The sequence below is a fragment of the Xiphophorus maculatus genome, chromosome 7, assembly GCF_002775205.1.
Source record: "Xiphophorus maculatus strain JP 163 A chromosome 7, X_maculatus-5.0-male, whole genome shotgun sequence".
Taxonomy (NCBI): Eukaryota; Metazoa; Chordata; class Actinopteri; order Cyprinodontiformes; family Poeciliidae; genus Xiphophorus; species Xiphophorus maculatus.
Genome location: NC_036449.1, coordinates 11919698 through 11937785, shown reverse-complemented (window position 1 = coordinate 11937785; position 18088 = coordinate 11919698). Strand labels below are relative to the sequence as shown.

The 18088-nt window shown below is 37.2% G+C and overlaps 1 protein-coding gene across 2 annotated transcripts in view; it reads left to right on the top strand.

The window, feature by feature from the left end:
- LOC102219379 (rho guanine nucleotide exchange factor 7-like) overlaps window positions 1-18088 on the top strand; it is a 63867-nt gene that overhangs the window by 6158 nt on the left and 39621 nt on the right. For both annotated transcript variants that reach the window (XM_023337255.1, XM_023337254.1), the window contains exons 2-12: window positions 1487-1570; window positions 8706-8790; window positions 8935-9068; window positions 9262-9463; window positions 12463-12551; window positions 13018-13112; window positions 13196-13291; window positions 13556-13678; window positions 15125-15263; window positions 15339-15398; window positions 15498-15644. In XM_023337255.1, the coding sequence (XP_023193023.1) occupies window positions 1487-1570; window positions 8706-8790; window positions 8935-9068; window positions 9262-9463; window positions 12463-12551; window positions 13018-13112; window positions 13196-13291; window positions 13556-13678; window positions 15125-15263; window positions 15339-15398; window positions 15498-15644 (1254 nt within the window). The remainder of the gene's footprint in view (window positions 1-1486; window positions 1571-8705; window positions 8791-8934; window positions 9069-9261; window positions 9464-12462; window positions 12552-13017; window positions 13113-13195; window positions 13292-13555; window positions 13679-15124; window positions 15264-15338; window positions 15399-15497; window positions 15645-18088) is intronic.

Genomic DNA, 18088 nt, shown 5'->3' with positions numbered 1-18088 from the left:
AAAAATGCTTGGTGAAATTGCGATTGCTTTAAACATAAATACTGAAAACAATTTTTACTTGTTAAAATTCAGCCATCCATCTTCTAACACCCTTGTCCCTAGTGGGGTCTGGAGGGTTGCCGGTGCCTATCTCCAGCTAACATTCCAGGCGAGAGGCAGGGTACACCCTGGACAGGTTGCCAGTCTGTCGCAGGGCAGCACAGAGACAGACAGGACAAACAACCATGCACAAACACACACTTACACCTAGGGAGAATTTAGAGAGACCAATTAACCTGACAGTCATGTTTTTGGACTGTGGGAGGAAGCCGGAGAGAACCCACATATAAGAACATACAAACTTTGTGCAGAAAGACCCCAGGCCGGGAATCGAACCCAGGACCTTCTTGCTGCAAGGCAACAGTGCTACCAACTGCGTCACTGTGCAGCCCTACTTGTTAGTTTGTTAAAATGTCTAAAAAATCTACATCTAAAAGAAGACTGTAATGAAAATGTTTTGTCTCTTTCTTCATCTCCAGAAAGCCTCTGAAAGCAAAAGTTCATGCTTCCTTTATACAAATTCCTCTAACGGTAGATATTATCAATGTAATCCAATGTAAACTTTGTGAAACACTGTAATATTTAGCACTAGTTGCTGGGTTGAAATGCTCTGCTTGTAAATATAAACACAGAACTCCTGTTGACATGCAAAGGAGCATGAACCAGGATATAAAATGCTGAGGATATTAATTCTGTGAGAAATGTTTAGGATCTATCCACCACAAACACCACAGTGTTAATTCAGAGTGCATACAAAACGTCATCCCGCCTCAGCAGGGCCATTTGCAGGACCTGCTTTTGCCCTAGTTCCTACAGTACAAATCAAGAGAGAAAGGAGAGAATATCGAAATTGCACTAACGTGGTTCCTGAAAAGGTTCCTGCAAGGAGAAACACGCTTCTAGTGGCAGAATTGCAAACTGCAAGGAGTCGAAAACATTTCATTTTAAAATGTCCACATCTTCCTTATAGCCATTGTTTTTTTATGTGTCTGGGCTACTGTGGCAATAAAAGCGAATCAAACAAGATTTAGAGTACAGCTGTGTAAATATTAAATATTTTTGAAGCATTGTTCCGTATTATTATTTTACTACTTGCAAATATATGAAAACATTTTGTTTCTTTCTACCTGTTTGAAGGAGGTTATTGTAAATGTCTTGCACCATCATCATCATCATCATCATCATCATCGGTGGGGGATCCCTATTTGGCAACGTCATTTCCTCGACTGAGTGCTTCCAGCCTCCTTTACTTCCCCACAGCTTGGTTTGTGTGCAGCCTCCAGAAGCGTCGGGCCCAATGCACACAGAAGCTGTAGAATGCGTGCTGAAAACGAAACGAGACTTTAAAAGCTAGCACATTCCCAAAGAGCAGTAACTCGTCCGCAGCGGGAAGAGGAGCAGTTTTGTCGACACTCAGCGTTTCCGTCCTTTTTTGTTTTTGTTCCAGATTTATCCAGAACCGAAGAACGACGGCGAGTGTCTGAGCAACATAAAGGAGTTTCTCAAGGGCTGCACATCGTTCCGCGTCGAGGTGAGTACACTTTTTGAAAAACATGCTGGGTTACATTTCGCTCCTCTGGACAACATATCCAGAAAAGAGGCGCTTTCTGAGTCGTCGAGTTTGCATGTTTGGGAGGATATGATGGATATAAGTGTCGTGTTGTGGAGCGGACTCTCGGAGCTCCTGACAGAAAAGGGGGAGGAGGAGTGAATTTGCTACCGAGAACAATCACCTAAAGCCCGACTGAGATAGCTTTTGCCTTCCCGTACCAGTGGCGGTTCTAAAAGGACTGCATTTTGGTTGAATACAGGATTCAAACGAGGTCTGTTTACTTTTCTCTGCTTATATCTGGAAGCGTCTGGGTAATGTTGACGCCTTTTGAATTACTGCAAGGGGCCGGTGCTTGGCTTTATTGTCACCAGCAGTTCACTCTGGCCATTGTAGATCATCTTCCGTCATACAGCTGTGAACAAAGACTTTTATATTTATATATGTAACTGGGCTTTTTCTAACTTAGTTGTACTCCCTATATTATTTCAAAATAGAAATGTGTTGGGTTTCTGTATAGAAATGCAATGGGAATGCTTACCACAGCCTAAAGCAAATTAAGGACAGAGTGTTGTTTATCTCTGTGTATTGGCCAGTGCATAGATGGGTCATTGAACCAGTCTGACAATGCAGCTCAGTGTTCCTCAGCGTTGCCTCTCCCTGCAGAGCCTCTGGCCACTGAGCCAGAAGAGCAGCACAGAGCCCTGTCACACTGAGTTTGTGAAACATGCAAATTAAAAGTTGGACAACACAGAATGCAAGGGAGGCAAAGGCAGTGCGTGATTATTTTATTGGTAAAGATCTGCGTTTGTTCTGGCGTGCTGCAGAGCCAGGTCTTGACAAGCACTGTTGAGAAATAATCTGCAGATTTTTGCCAATGTGATTCCATATCTAATCTCCTCCATCATAAGCATAAAAACTAACTGGCTTATCTTATACCAACGGTATCGTAGTACAGTTTCAGACCCACTTCTGTGGCTTAAAGTCTGTTGGTAGAGATGGTAGAAAAACCACAGGGTTCCCTCAGGTTGAATGCAGCGTAGAGAAATGGAGTACATCCTTTCAAAGTTTGCCTAAATGTGTGCCCTTTGTGCTAGCATAGTCTTTTTAGTGCTGGATTCACAATTTTCTGTTAAAATGGGAGTCATGTCATAGTCTTTTACACTTAATGGGTTCTTGCATGCAAGATTTTGATCAGATATGTGTGACCTTTTTTAGTGAGGTCGGTAAAGCAGGATTACAGTAATTTGTGTTTTGGCATTCAGTCTCTCACCGTCTGTAGAGCCAAAATGAGCAGTCAGAGCTCTGCTGGCTCCGACCTCTGTTAGCTTTGGTGGCAGATAAGAGGAATTGCTTATAATATGTGAAAAACAAATAGATTGATGCTTCACTTTTACAGCTCTGTCAGCTTCCTGTTAGTGGAGTTAATTTGCCTGTTTGTATATGTTGCTTATGAAAATGAATGATTTGTTTTACATCTAATTTGGATATTTGGTTCAGTCTTGTGACTGACACTTGTGCAGCTGCTCATGCTGACCTGTTAACCTCTTGTAGTTTTGACCATAAGAAGTTCTCTTTATTGTTCCCATGACCTCTCCTATGCCTGTGGGTAGTTACCTTCACCCAAGCGTCTACCTGTTGATTAATTACAAACCGATCTTTCATCACCTGTGGGAAAACACCCAGTTGTGTATCCCATTTTAACACGTGTCAAATTATTTTGAGAAAAGCATCTGTTGATATCTTTGTCTTCCAAAGTTAAATTCTCAGAATGTCATCAAGAAACTTAAACAAGATAAGCCAATTTATCTGTGTTTCAAAAGTCCTTTCAAAATCACAATCAAAACGACCTAAAATCAAAGGAAATCTGTCAGTTGCATCGTTGGCTTTGGTGAATTTGTCAGCTTTATTTTAAATGATAAAAACCAAGTATTCATATTAAAATTTTAGCTGATTACATGTAAGCTGGAACCATTTTGTCATAGAACTGATTAAACAAGATAAGTTATGATCCTTTTGGTAATTTTTAGTTTGTCTTCCTTGGAAATGAAAATCTTGTGACATCAGTGGTGACAAAGTTATTTTTAAAAAAGTGGGATTTTTCTTACCTTAGTCAAAGTTGAATAATTTCTTGTATTTTTGTATTTTCTTTTTTAGAAAATCAGATTTTAATATGTCCAATTTTCAGATCTTACGCATGACTGGGATTTCAAATATTGAAGAAGAGCCCCATCCCCCAAAATGTTCTTTGTAACTGAATTTATTAAAACTACTATTTCCTAATGTATGGTCTGTATATGCATCAACAAACAGGCAGAGAGAGAGAGAAAATACAGGTTATAGACATATGAAATTAGTGTATTTTTGTGCAACTGTCAGGAGTCTTGACAGTTGCACAAGACTGTCAAGACTTGTGCAACTGTCTTGACAGCCTTGACAGTCTTGCACAAATGTGTGTGTTCCCAGTTTGCTGTTTAATCTCAAATGAACATAATTTTAAATATTCCTGGGTCCTGCTTTGTTGCATGAATGGAAATGATCATATAGTGCAATGGTATCCAAAGTGTGGCTCTCGGGGCCATTTGTGGCCCTCAGAATGATTTTGTGTGGCCTCCTTAATGCAGTTTAAGAGTGGTACAAATTTGACTGACCAGCACAAGAAGTTCATAGGTGGCAACAAGCATTTTGATTAAGAAAAGGTGATTCACAATTTGTTGATAAGAATAGCATGTCAACTGATCCTCAGATATTATAAATGCAAGATACTTTTATATTTCTGATCTAACATGAAATACAGATCAGTTTCTCTACAAAAAAAATCTACTTTCTTATATTAAGTCGTTACAAGTTTAGTTTGAACATAATATAGTATTACATTTAATTAACTTATAAAAGTTACATACTGTACAGTATGTACAGTTTCAGCCAACAGGTTAAAAGCTTTAATTTTCTGTTGGCTCTTAAAGCAAACTTTGTAATTTATTTGTAAAGTTGAACCAAAATTGGTGCATCTTTACAAATGCAGCCTTTTTCTGCTTTTATTCACAAGAAATTTTGTCAGCCACATTTATTTCTAAATCTTCTGGCATGATGAAAAAGCTTAGACTAATACTTATGATATTTAGCAGATTTTATTTCCGTGAAACAAAAATAAGCATATTTTCACCACCTCTGGTATTCATATATGGTCAAATGGTCATTGAGGATTCTTCTGTTTTTAGAAGAAAAAACAGAAACTATTTCACTAATTTGGCTTCATCTTTTAAGACACTGTCTTAAAATTTGGTGAAAATGGCTTCTGTGTATAAATAAATGTGAACTTGGAACAGAAATGTATATTTTCTGTCCCTTACCTTTAAAACCACATGGTGTTAAGCACACATTTCTCTAATTATTAGCATGATGAGTCAGAGTTGGGTGTTCCTCCGTTGTCTGAACCTGCTCTGAAGGAGCCGCTCTTCCCCTGGATGCTGGAGAACAAGAGACAAGTCTAAGCTTGTAATCTTAGTTATTCTTATTACCTCACTAATCTTTAATACTAATCATTTGTTGTGTATTAAGAAGGAACTGCTGTTACTTTGTAAATCAGACAAAAGAAAGGGGTCAAAAATGTCTCACTGTGGGGACTGTTATCAGTGTAAACATGGAAATATCAGAGTCTGTGTTGCTTCTAGACATTTTAAAGTATCGTCATACAACAGTTCAACCAAGCTGAACATGTTTTTACTTTTAGGCAGCATACCCAGAGATTGCATGCAATCCTACTTTGAATTTAGGATTCTGCATATCTGCATAGCACTTGCAGAAGAATGGGTTTGGCAGTCATGGACACCATCCACAGTATTCAAAGCTGTTGAGTATTTACATTTACTGGAAGCTAATAGCGAATCTATATGGAGTTCCTAAAATAGACAGAAGTGTCATTCCCAGCCCTTTTGCTGCATGTCCTCTTCTTTTCTCTCTGCCCTTTTTCATGTCCAGCTATTGTTGAGTCGATGTGACTTGTACCACAAAACCTAAAAAAAAAAATACTTAACAGCTTACCTGCAATTTTGCTCTTTGTAAAATAACATCAGATTATTTACAAATGGAGACTAGCTTGTTGTTTAATCGTGTTATCTGTATTGATTACACATCTACAGCGTGCTCTTTATTTTACCAACAGACCTGCTAATTTCAGCTTGTTTCTAATTGAAACTGCTGTTGCCTCAAAAAGTGATGGTTCTCTTTTGGTTGCTAATTCATTGTTTGTGCTTTTCAGTTCTGGGGAAAATCCATAATCAAATTTGTAACAGCTGGCTCGGTCATACAGAAGGGGAAAGTTGAGGGTGTTTCCACTGAAACAAATTTAACTCACTGCTTGTTGCTTAAATTTTGTAATGATCCAACTTGAACTCAAGTTTTTCTTTGAGGAATATAAATATGTTTTTCCCCTCGTGCTTCTTTCCTGGATAACTTGGAAGCCCCTCAGGCGTTTTTGTACTTTTTTAAAATTTTGATATGTGGAACAGCCCAGCAGGCCTCTTTGTTTTAGCAAAATGTTTGAAAGTCTTTGAAAACATGAAAACACACTAGAAGCCTTTCTTAAAATCAGAAATTAGTTTCCTTGTTCTTTTCATGAATGTCTAAAACTCATTCAGACTTGGTGACTTAGATTAAAACCACTTTTTAAATTTCCTGCTATTACAGTATAAGTTTTTATGAAATTTCTGAATAAAAGCCCTGAAATAAATTTATATATTTTATATGTTGCATTCTCTAAACTGACAAAAAAAGCAAATAAATAAATGTATTATTCTAAATTTCTTACTAAAAGATCACTAATCAGGGCTTTTCAGGGGGAAAATCTAGTGATTGTTGTCACCATCCTATTTCTAGATGCATCTCTAAAAAAAGAGTTTGAACTGTTACTCCATCTAATTTGTGTTAAAAGAGCCTCCTTTTTGAAAACAAGGAGGCTCACTATCCCTAGGTTTGGCTTCACTTACTCAGATAAAGACTAAAAGTCATTCAGCTCTTGAACAAACATATATATACAACACTTGTGTATGCTCGACACACTCCCACTAAAACACAGTCACTGATGCATTCCCCTAAGGATATCTGAGTGTAAGATGATTGAGACTCATATCTTTCTTTTGGTCAGTGAAGTGAGAGCAACTCATCACATGACGTTGTTACAGAGGAAGAGAGAAGAGAGTTACGCCCAACCAATCGCCTCCATTCATCCTTGCTGGGAGGAAAGAAGGAAATTGTGATGAATATCATGTAGATATACAGTATATTTCTACATTCAGTACTACTATCTTTTTCTTTCTTTTTGCTACACTTTTCATGTTTTAATCTAGATAAATCATACCTAAACGTGAGTTTCAGTTCTTGTCTTAGTAATATTTTTTCTCTGTCTGAGGAGCAAGATTCTCCTTATAATTGTCTTTTTTGTTGTTTGTGCTATTTACTGTATATGGGTGCATCAAGCGTGTTGTTCCTGGGCAGTTTCTGGTTTTGGTTGAGGTATGGCCTGGTGGTTTTAATTTTAACTAATTTTATTTTTCATTAAAAAAATAGCATAGACAAGGGTTGGGCAACCCCAGTCCTCAAGGGCTGGCGTCCTGCAATTTTTAGATGTAAAGCTCCAATTTGAGCCCATTTTATTTTCTCTTTAAGAAATATAAATAACGACCACACCCTTTGATCAAATGGCTGAATCACCTCCTCAGCGCAGTCAAGTTCTCCAGAGCTAGAAATGATGTGAAGAAAAATTATGATGATGATTTATTTCAGACAGACATTTCACCAACAAAACATAATAATAATAAAGACTTTCATGTTTCTAAGTGTAAATACAATACCTTACTATCATCTCAAGCAAAAAAGAAAAAGAAAAGAGAAACATCTGTTGTGAACCTTTTGTGTGTTCAGCAAATGTGGTGGGAAGGTAATGTTTGCAGTGGAAACCCTTTCATGTTATTCACCTTTCAGCAGACTATTTAGTTGGGTTGGTTTAGATCCTTGTTGCTGTAAATCTGACTTCTGCAGTGTTTCTTGCTGGGTTTCATTTTCACCAGGTTCTCATATCAAGTCTTTTTTAACACTGTACATTAGACTGAAAACAGCAATCCCTATGGGGCACATTTTTCTGGCAACATCAGGATGTGGGGATGTTTTCTTCAGTGGAGACATGAAAGCTAGTCAGAGTTGATAGGATTGGATAAAGCTAAAAATAAGACAATTCAGGATGAAAACCTGCTAGAGGCAGCCAAAGACTTCATCATCTTCCAGCAGGATGATGTGAAAAACGATTTCAATGTGTTAGAAAGATTGACTTGAAGTCCAGACCTAAATCCAATTTAGAAGCTGTATCAAGACTCTTCACCAGTGGTCTCCATCCATTCAGATTGAGCTTGAGCTGTTTTGTAAAGTAGAGAGTCGTATTTGCAAGGCTGGTAAAGATGTACCCTATAAGAGTTATAGCTCAGGGAGGCAGAGTAGACATGAACGCCATATGGGAATATGAAAACTTTGTATAATTTTTCTTCCACTTCATAGTTATGCTCTATTTTTTGTTGAAGTGTCACATAAAAACATTCTGAAATATATTCATGTTTGAGTTTGTAACGTGGCAAAATATGAGAAAAAATATGATGAAAACCTTTGCTTTATTCCCATAAACAAGTTATGAAAATAATGGTTTCTTTCATTTGTATATTTTTTGCTAAAATACATACTAAAGATTAAGGTAAACTTTAAGCTCACTTTAAGTTTGGAACCAATTTCCTGACTTGCTCTTTCAGTTTCTATTTAAAAAATATGTCATTACTGTGTTGCGATATCTGACATATTAAGCCTCAGTGAATTTGAATACAGCCATGATTGATGACATGAGCCTTTTGTGCATACAGGAAATGCTTTTCATTTGGGTTAAAAGATGACACTGCTAAATGTGTCTCTTTATAGCTGATGTAGATTAATTCATGGGTTTGCTGAGCATGCATGTTTCTTTTTCTGTTTCTGTGAAAGGTGATGAATAAACTCCAGCTGCCTTTGTAAAATAAGGCATCTTATTTTACAAAGGCAAATTAAATTTGCTCATGTTTTGTCCTCTTATCGTCCACAGCCATTCGAGGCCAGTGACCTTCTGCTGGGCCTGAACTTCTCCAAGGTGCTGAGCAGCCTGGTGGCCCTGAATAAAGTCACTGCAGGTTGGTTGAAATATGTGCACCGTGTGTGTGCGAGTCACATGAGGAGAGAGCAGCCAGTTTTTATGAAAGAACTGCAAAGCAGTGTGTGGGGGCTGACTGCAGATACCAGCTCTGTTTTATTTATGCTCTGCCGTATTTGTCTAGATATCGGCGTGGGGAGTGACTCAGTGTGCGCCCGACACTCTTCTGCCCACCGCATCAAGTCGTTTGAGTCGCTGTCCTCTCAGGCGTCGCTGGGCCGATCCTCCAAGCTGCTGCAGAACCAGTTTCGAAGTCTGGTAGGGTTTGCACACAACGAAGCAAGTGTTTTTAAAAATTAAAATTCATAACTTGGTGTTTAATATTCAGCTTAATACAAATATTAAATAGTTTGTCAAAACAGCTGTTTGTAACAAGTAAAATAATAAAAAAATATTTTTTGATTAAACACACATGAGCTCTGTGTTTATTTTTATTTTGGCACTTCTTCAGGACATGTCAGAAAACAGCGGACAGCAGCTGCTGGTGAAGGCTCGCTTCAACTTCCAGCAGACCAACGAGGATGAGCTCACCTTTACCAAGGGTGACATCATCAGCGTGACCCGTCAGGAGGAGGGCGGCTGGTGGGAGGGGATACTCAACGGCAAGACTGGGTGGTTTCCTAGCAACTATGTGCGTGAAATCAAAGGCTCTGGTAGGTACCACAAGATCAGACATAAAGATATGGGTAATGATTTTGTCCTGATTGGAAATTATGGGGAAGATGCAGATCCAGCTGCTTAATAGAATTAGGATGTCCTGTTATGATGATAATTTAATTATATTCTGAGAGAACGCTCATATTTTGCCATGCAATGTTCAAATGCAAATGGGGGTTTAGCAGTCCGGGATCTGTAGGTGAAGGTTTCTTCTAATTTGGAGAGAAACAAAATTCACCTTGGACCAGGAGGAGTCAAATGCAAAGCTGAAACATTGTACTGATCTACGGTAGAACAAAGTCCAGCAGAACTAGTTCAGCATTTAGTTCAAATAAATCATAGTTCACTTGCTAAAAATGTAGAAATTCACATTCTCAACATCGTACTGTAGCTTCTTCATTTTTTTTGAATAAAGTCGTAAAAATACTCTGATAATGATGTCATGCACAAATTAACATATGTAATTTGCAAATTGTAATTTGTTTACATGTGTCAGGGGGAGGGCACATGTAAAAACTACATTTTAATTTGGATTAGTTCCTAATAATGCTTTCTTCTTTAGATTTGGAATATTTTTACTATTTTGCATTATTGCTTTCCAGAGAGACCTGTTCTAACATTATATAAAATCATTAAAGTTACATACAAAACAACAATACAAGTGCATAATAATGTGTAAGATAAATGATTACAAAGTTGTGGTTAAGGTTAAATTACACTGACAGCAGTGGTGTTCCTCTTTCATACAATCCCAATGTGACAGCTGCTCATAATCTGTGCTGTTATTCATGTTATACTTACCTTAATGATGATCATACAGCAACGTCTAAAGTGACAAGATTTAGTTAAAGCATAAATCCTGTGCTTGTTTTTGTTTTTTTTAGTTAAAGCATAAATCCTGTGCTTGTTTTTGTTTTTTTTTTCTTCAAAACTTGGTCTTTTTTATCCACTACCTTCAGCAGGCTCACAGACAACAGCATGCTTTAGGGAGCGGAGAGGCATGTGTATTAACAATAGAAATTGCCCATAGATTTTGTGTGTGCAAATGAGTCTCAACCGCACAACAGTCACCAAGCTCTCGCCTTCAAGAGAAAACGATGTGATGATTTTCTGCATATGGAAGCTGAAGCTTGTGATGAGTTAATTTCTCAATAGAGCAGACAATGAAAGTTCTCCTTTTGAATGTGTTCATGCACAACGCCAACAAGAACAAATGAATCTATTGCCCCTGGCTCCATCGTCTCCTGTGCGCTGTATGATTGCACCGAAACAGAGATGAGGAGGGTTTTCATTTAGGCCTTCTTCAAAAGTGGTCTGAGATATGCTTCTCTGCATTTGTTAGTATTCCAAACACAATCCACACAGGGCGGATTAGATTTAATTTCCTTTTTTGATGTTCCACTCATGCAGCAGAGCAGCAATTGACTGTGTTGTAGCTCCATGTTTGTTTGGTAAACAGAGATTAGTTCATTTATGATGGACTTTATTGTTGGGTGTGAACACTCATGGTTAAAGCTGTCCTCTTGTAACTGAAGAAGCCAGGAAGCATGCATATGTGGACTAGAACAAGACGTATAATTCAACCCTCACAAGGGACCATGAGTTTAGTGAGTGAAAAAAAAAAAAAAAATTCATTGGCAAATGGATAGAATAAACTTTGCCCAGGTGCCTGTTGAGGAAGTTTCAAATAAGTTGCTGCAATCTGGAACCAACCTGGTCCCAGATAAGCAGTCCAACAACGATGGGTGAATAGATTGACTTCAGTTTTGTCAGTCTCTTTATGATGTAAATCAGTTTCCTGTCTGTGCACGCCTTTGTGAATAATGTTGTTCTGAATAACCCGCGTCACATCCCTATCAGAGTTACAAACATCACAACAGCCTTTGTTGTTGTTGTTATCCAATCTGATAGTAATGCAGCGACACAGCAATTACTCATAAGCTGCTGTGGTGTGAAGCCATGTGTTACCACTATCAGCAGATGGAGAGTAAAATGAGATGAAGACAAAAGGATTCATTGTTGATTCTCAAATCATGACATGTTTTTATTTCACTTAATTCTCAAAAAGGGACCTTTTATGAATTCCTGTCTTGTGATGCAGAGCGTGTTGATTATTGTCCTGCGTCTTTTAATTGGCTATAGGAAGTGTGTCATATTCCAAATGGATTTTTAATGTCTGTAGTTCAATGATAAACTAGGCATGTTTTTGTAGTAAAATGAAAAGCATTGTTGATCCTAAACACAGAAGGGTCTCCCACAACTGTCTTTTTAAAAAGATGACTTTCAATTCTGTATTTTCTTGGTTTATAATAAAAACATGTTTGTTTTAAGCAGCAAGAACAGGATATGGATCACTCTGTTTTGAAATGCTTCCTGTATTTTAATCGATCATCTCTAGTTCAAAAGCTGAAATACTAATCCAGAAATAAATAGCATCTTTGCTCTGTTTGATTTTAAACTTGAGGTGCTGAAAAAATTTAATTTAGAAAATAAGAAATTAAAAAAGAGGACCTGGAAAATGAGGGTGAATTGTAATTAATACAATTTTCCAAATTTAAAATGGCGTCACAGTCAAATATTTTTGTGATATTGCGCATCCTTCATATAGCACAAAATGGGAAAATTAACAGTGAGTTTTTACTTTATTTTATGTATTTTTTACACTAAAACCACTTTTGAATTAGACAAACCACATTATATAAGCTTGTGAAATCTGATCTAAAATATTCTGCCCTTATTACAGATTTTTCAAAACAGTTTGTGATTAATGAAGCCTTTACTCTATTTGTGAGAACAAGGGAACATGATTTGTATTTCCCTTCAGATTTTTTAAAGTACCGCCTTGTCTGCATCGTTGGATCCATAGCCGTTCACAGAATGACTGTTGATGGCTGCTTGAAGATGTGAAAATATTGCAGTGAATATAATGTTCAGTTTCATGCAATACCGCCATCTTCAGGTGATATAATGAATTGCTTTTACTTTCTGGCAACAGATAAACAAGTGTCCCCAAAGTCTGTCACCCTGAAGAGCCCACCGAAAGGCTTCGACACTTCTGTTATTAGCAAGACGTACTATAACCTGGTAAGGATACCATTTTTACTCTTACTTAGAAATATTTACTGAATCCATGATGTTGAGCTTGAAGGACACTGTGACTGTCGTGCTTTTCACTGATGTCTAATATAATAGTCCTCTACTTTAAGAGAATATGTCTTGGATGTCAAAAACTGAATTAAAGTTGCATTATTTGTTGGATATGTAAGAAGGAATGATGGTCAGTTTGATTCAGAGAGAAATTTTATGTATTTATTTTATTTATGCAAAAACAACCTTTAAAATGAATATTTCTTTTTATTTGATTAGAGTACTTTTTTATTTTAATCTTTGTTTTAAGCTAGTAATCAGTTAATAATTAAATGTAACTTACCTTCTGAATCCTTTAACATGTAGTCTTCATGGTAATCGTCTAAACTGCTTGCTGATCACCTATAAACAGAATATCCTCTATTTGCTAATTTCTATTTATTTATTTTTTGCTTTTTTGTAGGTGTTGCAGAACATCTTGGAGACAGAGACGGAGTATTCTAAGGACCTTCAAAGCCTCCTTACAAACTACCTGCGACCTCTTCAAAACATTGACAAGTACGACTTGATTAATTTCGGTGAATCTGTGCAATGCCATCTTGATGTTCTTTGACGTGGGTTGCGTGATGTCCTCCTCTCAGGCTGAGCAGCGCCGACGTAGCTCTGATTCTGGGGAACCTGGAGGAGATCAGCACCTTCCAGCAGATGCTGGTCCAGTCACTGGAGGAGTCTACAAAGTCAGTCTCTCCCCCTTACAGCACTGAACACTCCAAGTTGTGTTGAGATAAACAGAGTGACAGACATCTTGTAATTCATGTGCTGCATGAACACTAGATTAAACTATAGACTATAGAAGATCCTACTGTATACATTTTTGAGTGTAGAATAATTTTAAAGCATTTTTTGCTAACAATTTTTCTGTATTTCTAAATTTTTCTATTTAGTCCTAAGTGTATTTTACCTGCTAATATTTGGTCTGCATGTGATCTGCTTTTGGTTAGGCTTCCAGAGAGCCAGCAAAGGGTGGGCAGCTTTTTCCTGAACCTCATGCCTCAGATGAAAGCGCTCTATGTCGGTTACTGTTCCAACCATCCCTCTGCTGTCAATGTGCTTACTCAACACGGGTAGGTTCTCGCCAATGCTGTTTTACCTGCAGATTTATTACAAAGTTGTGTTACATGCTTTCTGTGTTACATGCCATCTGAAAAGACTATTTGGCTGCTTGCTGTATTTAGTTTAACTAAAACTAAATAGAATGAGAAATTGTTTTGTTTCTAATTGGATGAATCAGAACAATTGTTTCTACTAACTGACTATAAATCAGCTCTGAGTGAATATTAGTTGTGTACTGACTTGTTGTGTCAGAAGTGATCTTGGTCAGAGAAGAAGCTTTTGGCTTTATGCTGATCATGGTAGCTTCTTGAATAATTGATTCTTGTTGTTACATTGTTGATCCATTCTTTGCTTAATCTCTTTTCTATCTTATTAGACACATAAAAGATTAATCAACGGCATAAATGTCAGGAGAGTTAGGTTATTGCTTCAAGGGAACAGTGCTACTGACTTCTATCCTGATTTAGCAAATCCGGTTTGTTTTCCTCTTCGTTATCCAGCAAGAGGGCGCTTACATACCTCAGTCGTGGTTCTGATTCTGACTACCAAGTCACAACCAGATCCGTAAACTGACATTTAATTATCAAAACATTCCACGCTGCAGGTTTACCACTTTTCAGTGAATAAAAATGGTCAGGAAGAGTTAATATTTAAAAGCACCAAACATAGCTTAAACTACTGAGCAGATTAATCAAAGCGATTGTGATTAATCAATTATGAAAATAATTGTCAACTAAATTAGTAATTGATTAATCGTTAACTGGAGCATACACTCAAAAAACACCATCTTCTGATAAAACAATATATTCAAAGCAGTAATTAAGTCAAAATTGTACAAAAATATATGCATTTTCCATTTAAGATAAAGACATCCTTGTCTGTAAATAGTTTTTAGCCAAAATTCCTCAGTTGCCATAGATGTAGTTTCACTCGGTTCAGATTTACTAAAGGAATGCTGTTATTGCGTTTTAGGCAATGAAATATTTTTATTTAAAAAATAAATTGAATTATTTGCTTATTTGTATTTTTTATGTGTTTCTTATATTGTATAAAAAGACTTAAGCAGTTACATGAAAAATTTGTAGAATGTGCCATTTTTTAAAATCCAATTAATCAATTAAGCGTCACAATAATCAATAGAAAAATAGCATAGTTTGAAACATTTTAATGCCATCATATTATAGCATTTTGTGGAGTTATTTTAGCTGATTTTATATTCCCCCTCTACTTCTTCAGAAAGCTGTTTTACGCAATCAACAAAACGGATATCAGCGTCTACTCTGCCTCCGGTTGATCATTGTTGGCAAAATACTCTGACTCACTATAGACTGACATGTTGACTCAAATGTCTGGCAACATTTTGGCTCAGTCTTGAAAAATATTAAAGATATCAGCAGCTCTTTGACATTGAATTGGGAGTTTACAGTAAATCCCTTCTGTTTTTCCTCCAACTTAAGTGAAACTCTTCGGGACTTTATGGAGGGCCATGGTGCAGTGGCTCCTGGGATCCTCACGCTGACCACTGGCCTCAGTAAACCATTCATGAGGCTCGACAAATACCCCACCTTACTCAAAGAGCTGGAGAGGCACATGGAGGTGTGTATTATGACCTGAAATGTTGTAATATGACCTGAAATGTTACATAACTACACATTTTTTCTGGTGTTTTAGGAGAATCATGCAGACCGACCAGATATTCTGAAGTGCATGGGGTCTTTCAGGAACCTTTCAGTAAGCTCAGTGCACTTCTCATCCTCTCTAATGTCGCATCTAACTGCAGAATGAGCTGAAGGCAGATACTAAAGCAGTTTCCTGTTCCCATCCTGCTAGGCTCACTGCCAGGAGGTGCGAAAACGAAAGGAGCTGGAGCTGCAGATTCTCACAGAGACCATCCGGCTGTGGGAGGGAGACGACATCAAGACCTTGGGCTCGGTGATATACATGAGCCAGGTGTTGGTCCAGAGTCCTATGTCTGAGGTATGTACATCATCGCTCCACACTGACAAGAGTCACGTGACGTCCACGGTTTATTCTGTGATGCAGAAAACATTAGAAAATAGAGATGCAAAATCAAATAAATGTCATTATGAAAGTATTAGCTTATATAAATTCATGATGTGAATTTTAAAGTGAACCGTTATTTGTCTTGTATGGATGATATACAAGACAAATTTATGCAGCGTTACTGATGTTTTTTTCTTCGAGAAATTAAGCTGAAAAATAGATTCTTTCCACAGAGTGTTGCTGTTTATTGCTGTTAACGTTTATAACCATGGAGAACAGCTAGAGAAAACCCCAAACTCAATTTTTCTGAAAATCACATTACACTTGACAAAATTAAAAAAAAAAGAACTTTTATTAACATAAAATGTCAGCCTACTTATAAGCATCTCCATGAAGTGGACATCATATGGACTGAATACTTGGGCTGGGCTCCTTTTGCCTGAATTAATGCATCAATGCAGCGTGGCATGGAGGCAATTAACTTGTGCTCCCCATCTCCAACACTTCTATTCAAGATTGCATTAATCTTGAGTAGCTGTATGTTTGCATATAGGAATCTGTGTGAACAAATAGCTAATTTGGCAATGACATTTGACATTTGTGGAGGGCTTCAGCAAACCGTTTCCATGATAGTGTGGGCCATTACCCTAAATTTCTGTGTTGAAATCTTTGGTGATCTTATAATATTTTACTTTTCATAGAAACAGTATAAAAAGAGCAACAAAAAATTGCTATAAGAATATAATTTTTCACTAAACCTAACTTTTAGGTACTGAAGTTATTGGGGCCTGCCATGCAAAGCAATGGCAGGAACCTATTGCTATTGTCGGAGAAAGTGTTTCTTTATTGGGGCCTGCCATGCAAATGGCAGGAACCTATTACTATTGTCGGAGAGAAGTGTCTCTTTATTTATTTTTCTTCCGTAACCGTTAATGCGGCTCATACCGCTGGGTGCACACCTACAAATGAGGTATCAAAACGTGCAGAAAATTCACGCCATGATTGCTATTACTTTTGGTGGGATTTGGGCTTAACGTGGCGACATAATTCGCAAAAAACTACGAAAAAAATCCCATTATAAGTCAATGGGAAAAATCCTAGAAATACCCTATTTTACCCTATTTTTGAGGATTTTCTGTGTCGTCACAAATTCACCTAGAAATGCCATTCAAATTTCATTTTGTAGATACGTCTGTGATCTCTTCGAAAGTGAAGACGGCTCGTCGATACGAGTTACGGTTTGTCCACAATTTGCCTCTAAGCGACCCAAAGTTTCTCATTTTTGCTCATATTAGAGTGACAGCCGATCTCGGTTCATATCTGGGCACAACATTTCTTTCTCTCATCACTGTAAATGCTCTGAGTGAGGTACAGATATGAATCTCGGGACTATCGCAGAAGACACATTGAACTGTCATACGCTCGAAACGCTTTTCGAATATGTATTACGGTTCCCGAACAAGAAGGATTTGTTTCCAATGCTTTTTTTCAGTAAAGTGTGTTTGCTCAAACACACAATTGTGTGTTTGACAGCTCAGAGCTCACAGCTCACACCTGCTGAGACCATTATTTGCCATAGCAACGGAACTCAAGAGGCTATTGGCTGCTGATTTGGACTACAGATACGCATCATTGTAGTTCTATCTATCCTCAGTTGAAACAGATCAGGACTGAGAACTGGCCTTTACAACTACTTGCTGCTTTGGGCTGTATATAACTGATTTAACTCAGTAACTGTTACACATGGGATTAGTTTGGAACTTTAAAATTAAGCATACTGAAAATTTCAAAATAAAAGCCTTGAATATTTTTACATCATGTAATTGCTGTTTTTGGCCTTATGTGACTTTTTTATCCAAAGCAATGTTACACATGGGATTAGTTCGGAACTTTAAAATGGAGCATAATAATAATTTCAAAATAAAAGCCTTGAATATTTTTACATCAGGTAATTGCTGTTTTTGGCCGTATATGACTTTTTCATCCAAAGCACTGTTACACATGGGATTAGTTTGTAACTTTAAAATGGAGCATAATAATAATTTCAAAATAAAAGCCCTGAATATTTTTACATCATGTAATTGCTCTTTTTGGCTTTATCTGACTTTTCCATCCAAAGCACTGTTACACATGGGATTAGTTCGGAACTTTAAAATGGAGCATAATAATAATTTCAAAATAAAAGCCTTGAATATTTTTACATCAGGTAATTGCTGTTTTTGGCCGTATATGACTTTTTCATCCAAAGCAATGTTACACATGGGATTAGTTTGGAACTTTAAAATGGAGCATAATAATAATTTCAAAATAAAAGCCCTGAATATTTTTACATCATGTAATTGCTGTTTTTGGCTTTATCTGACTTTTCCATCCAAAGCACTGTTACACATGGGATTACTTTGGAACTTTAAAATGGA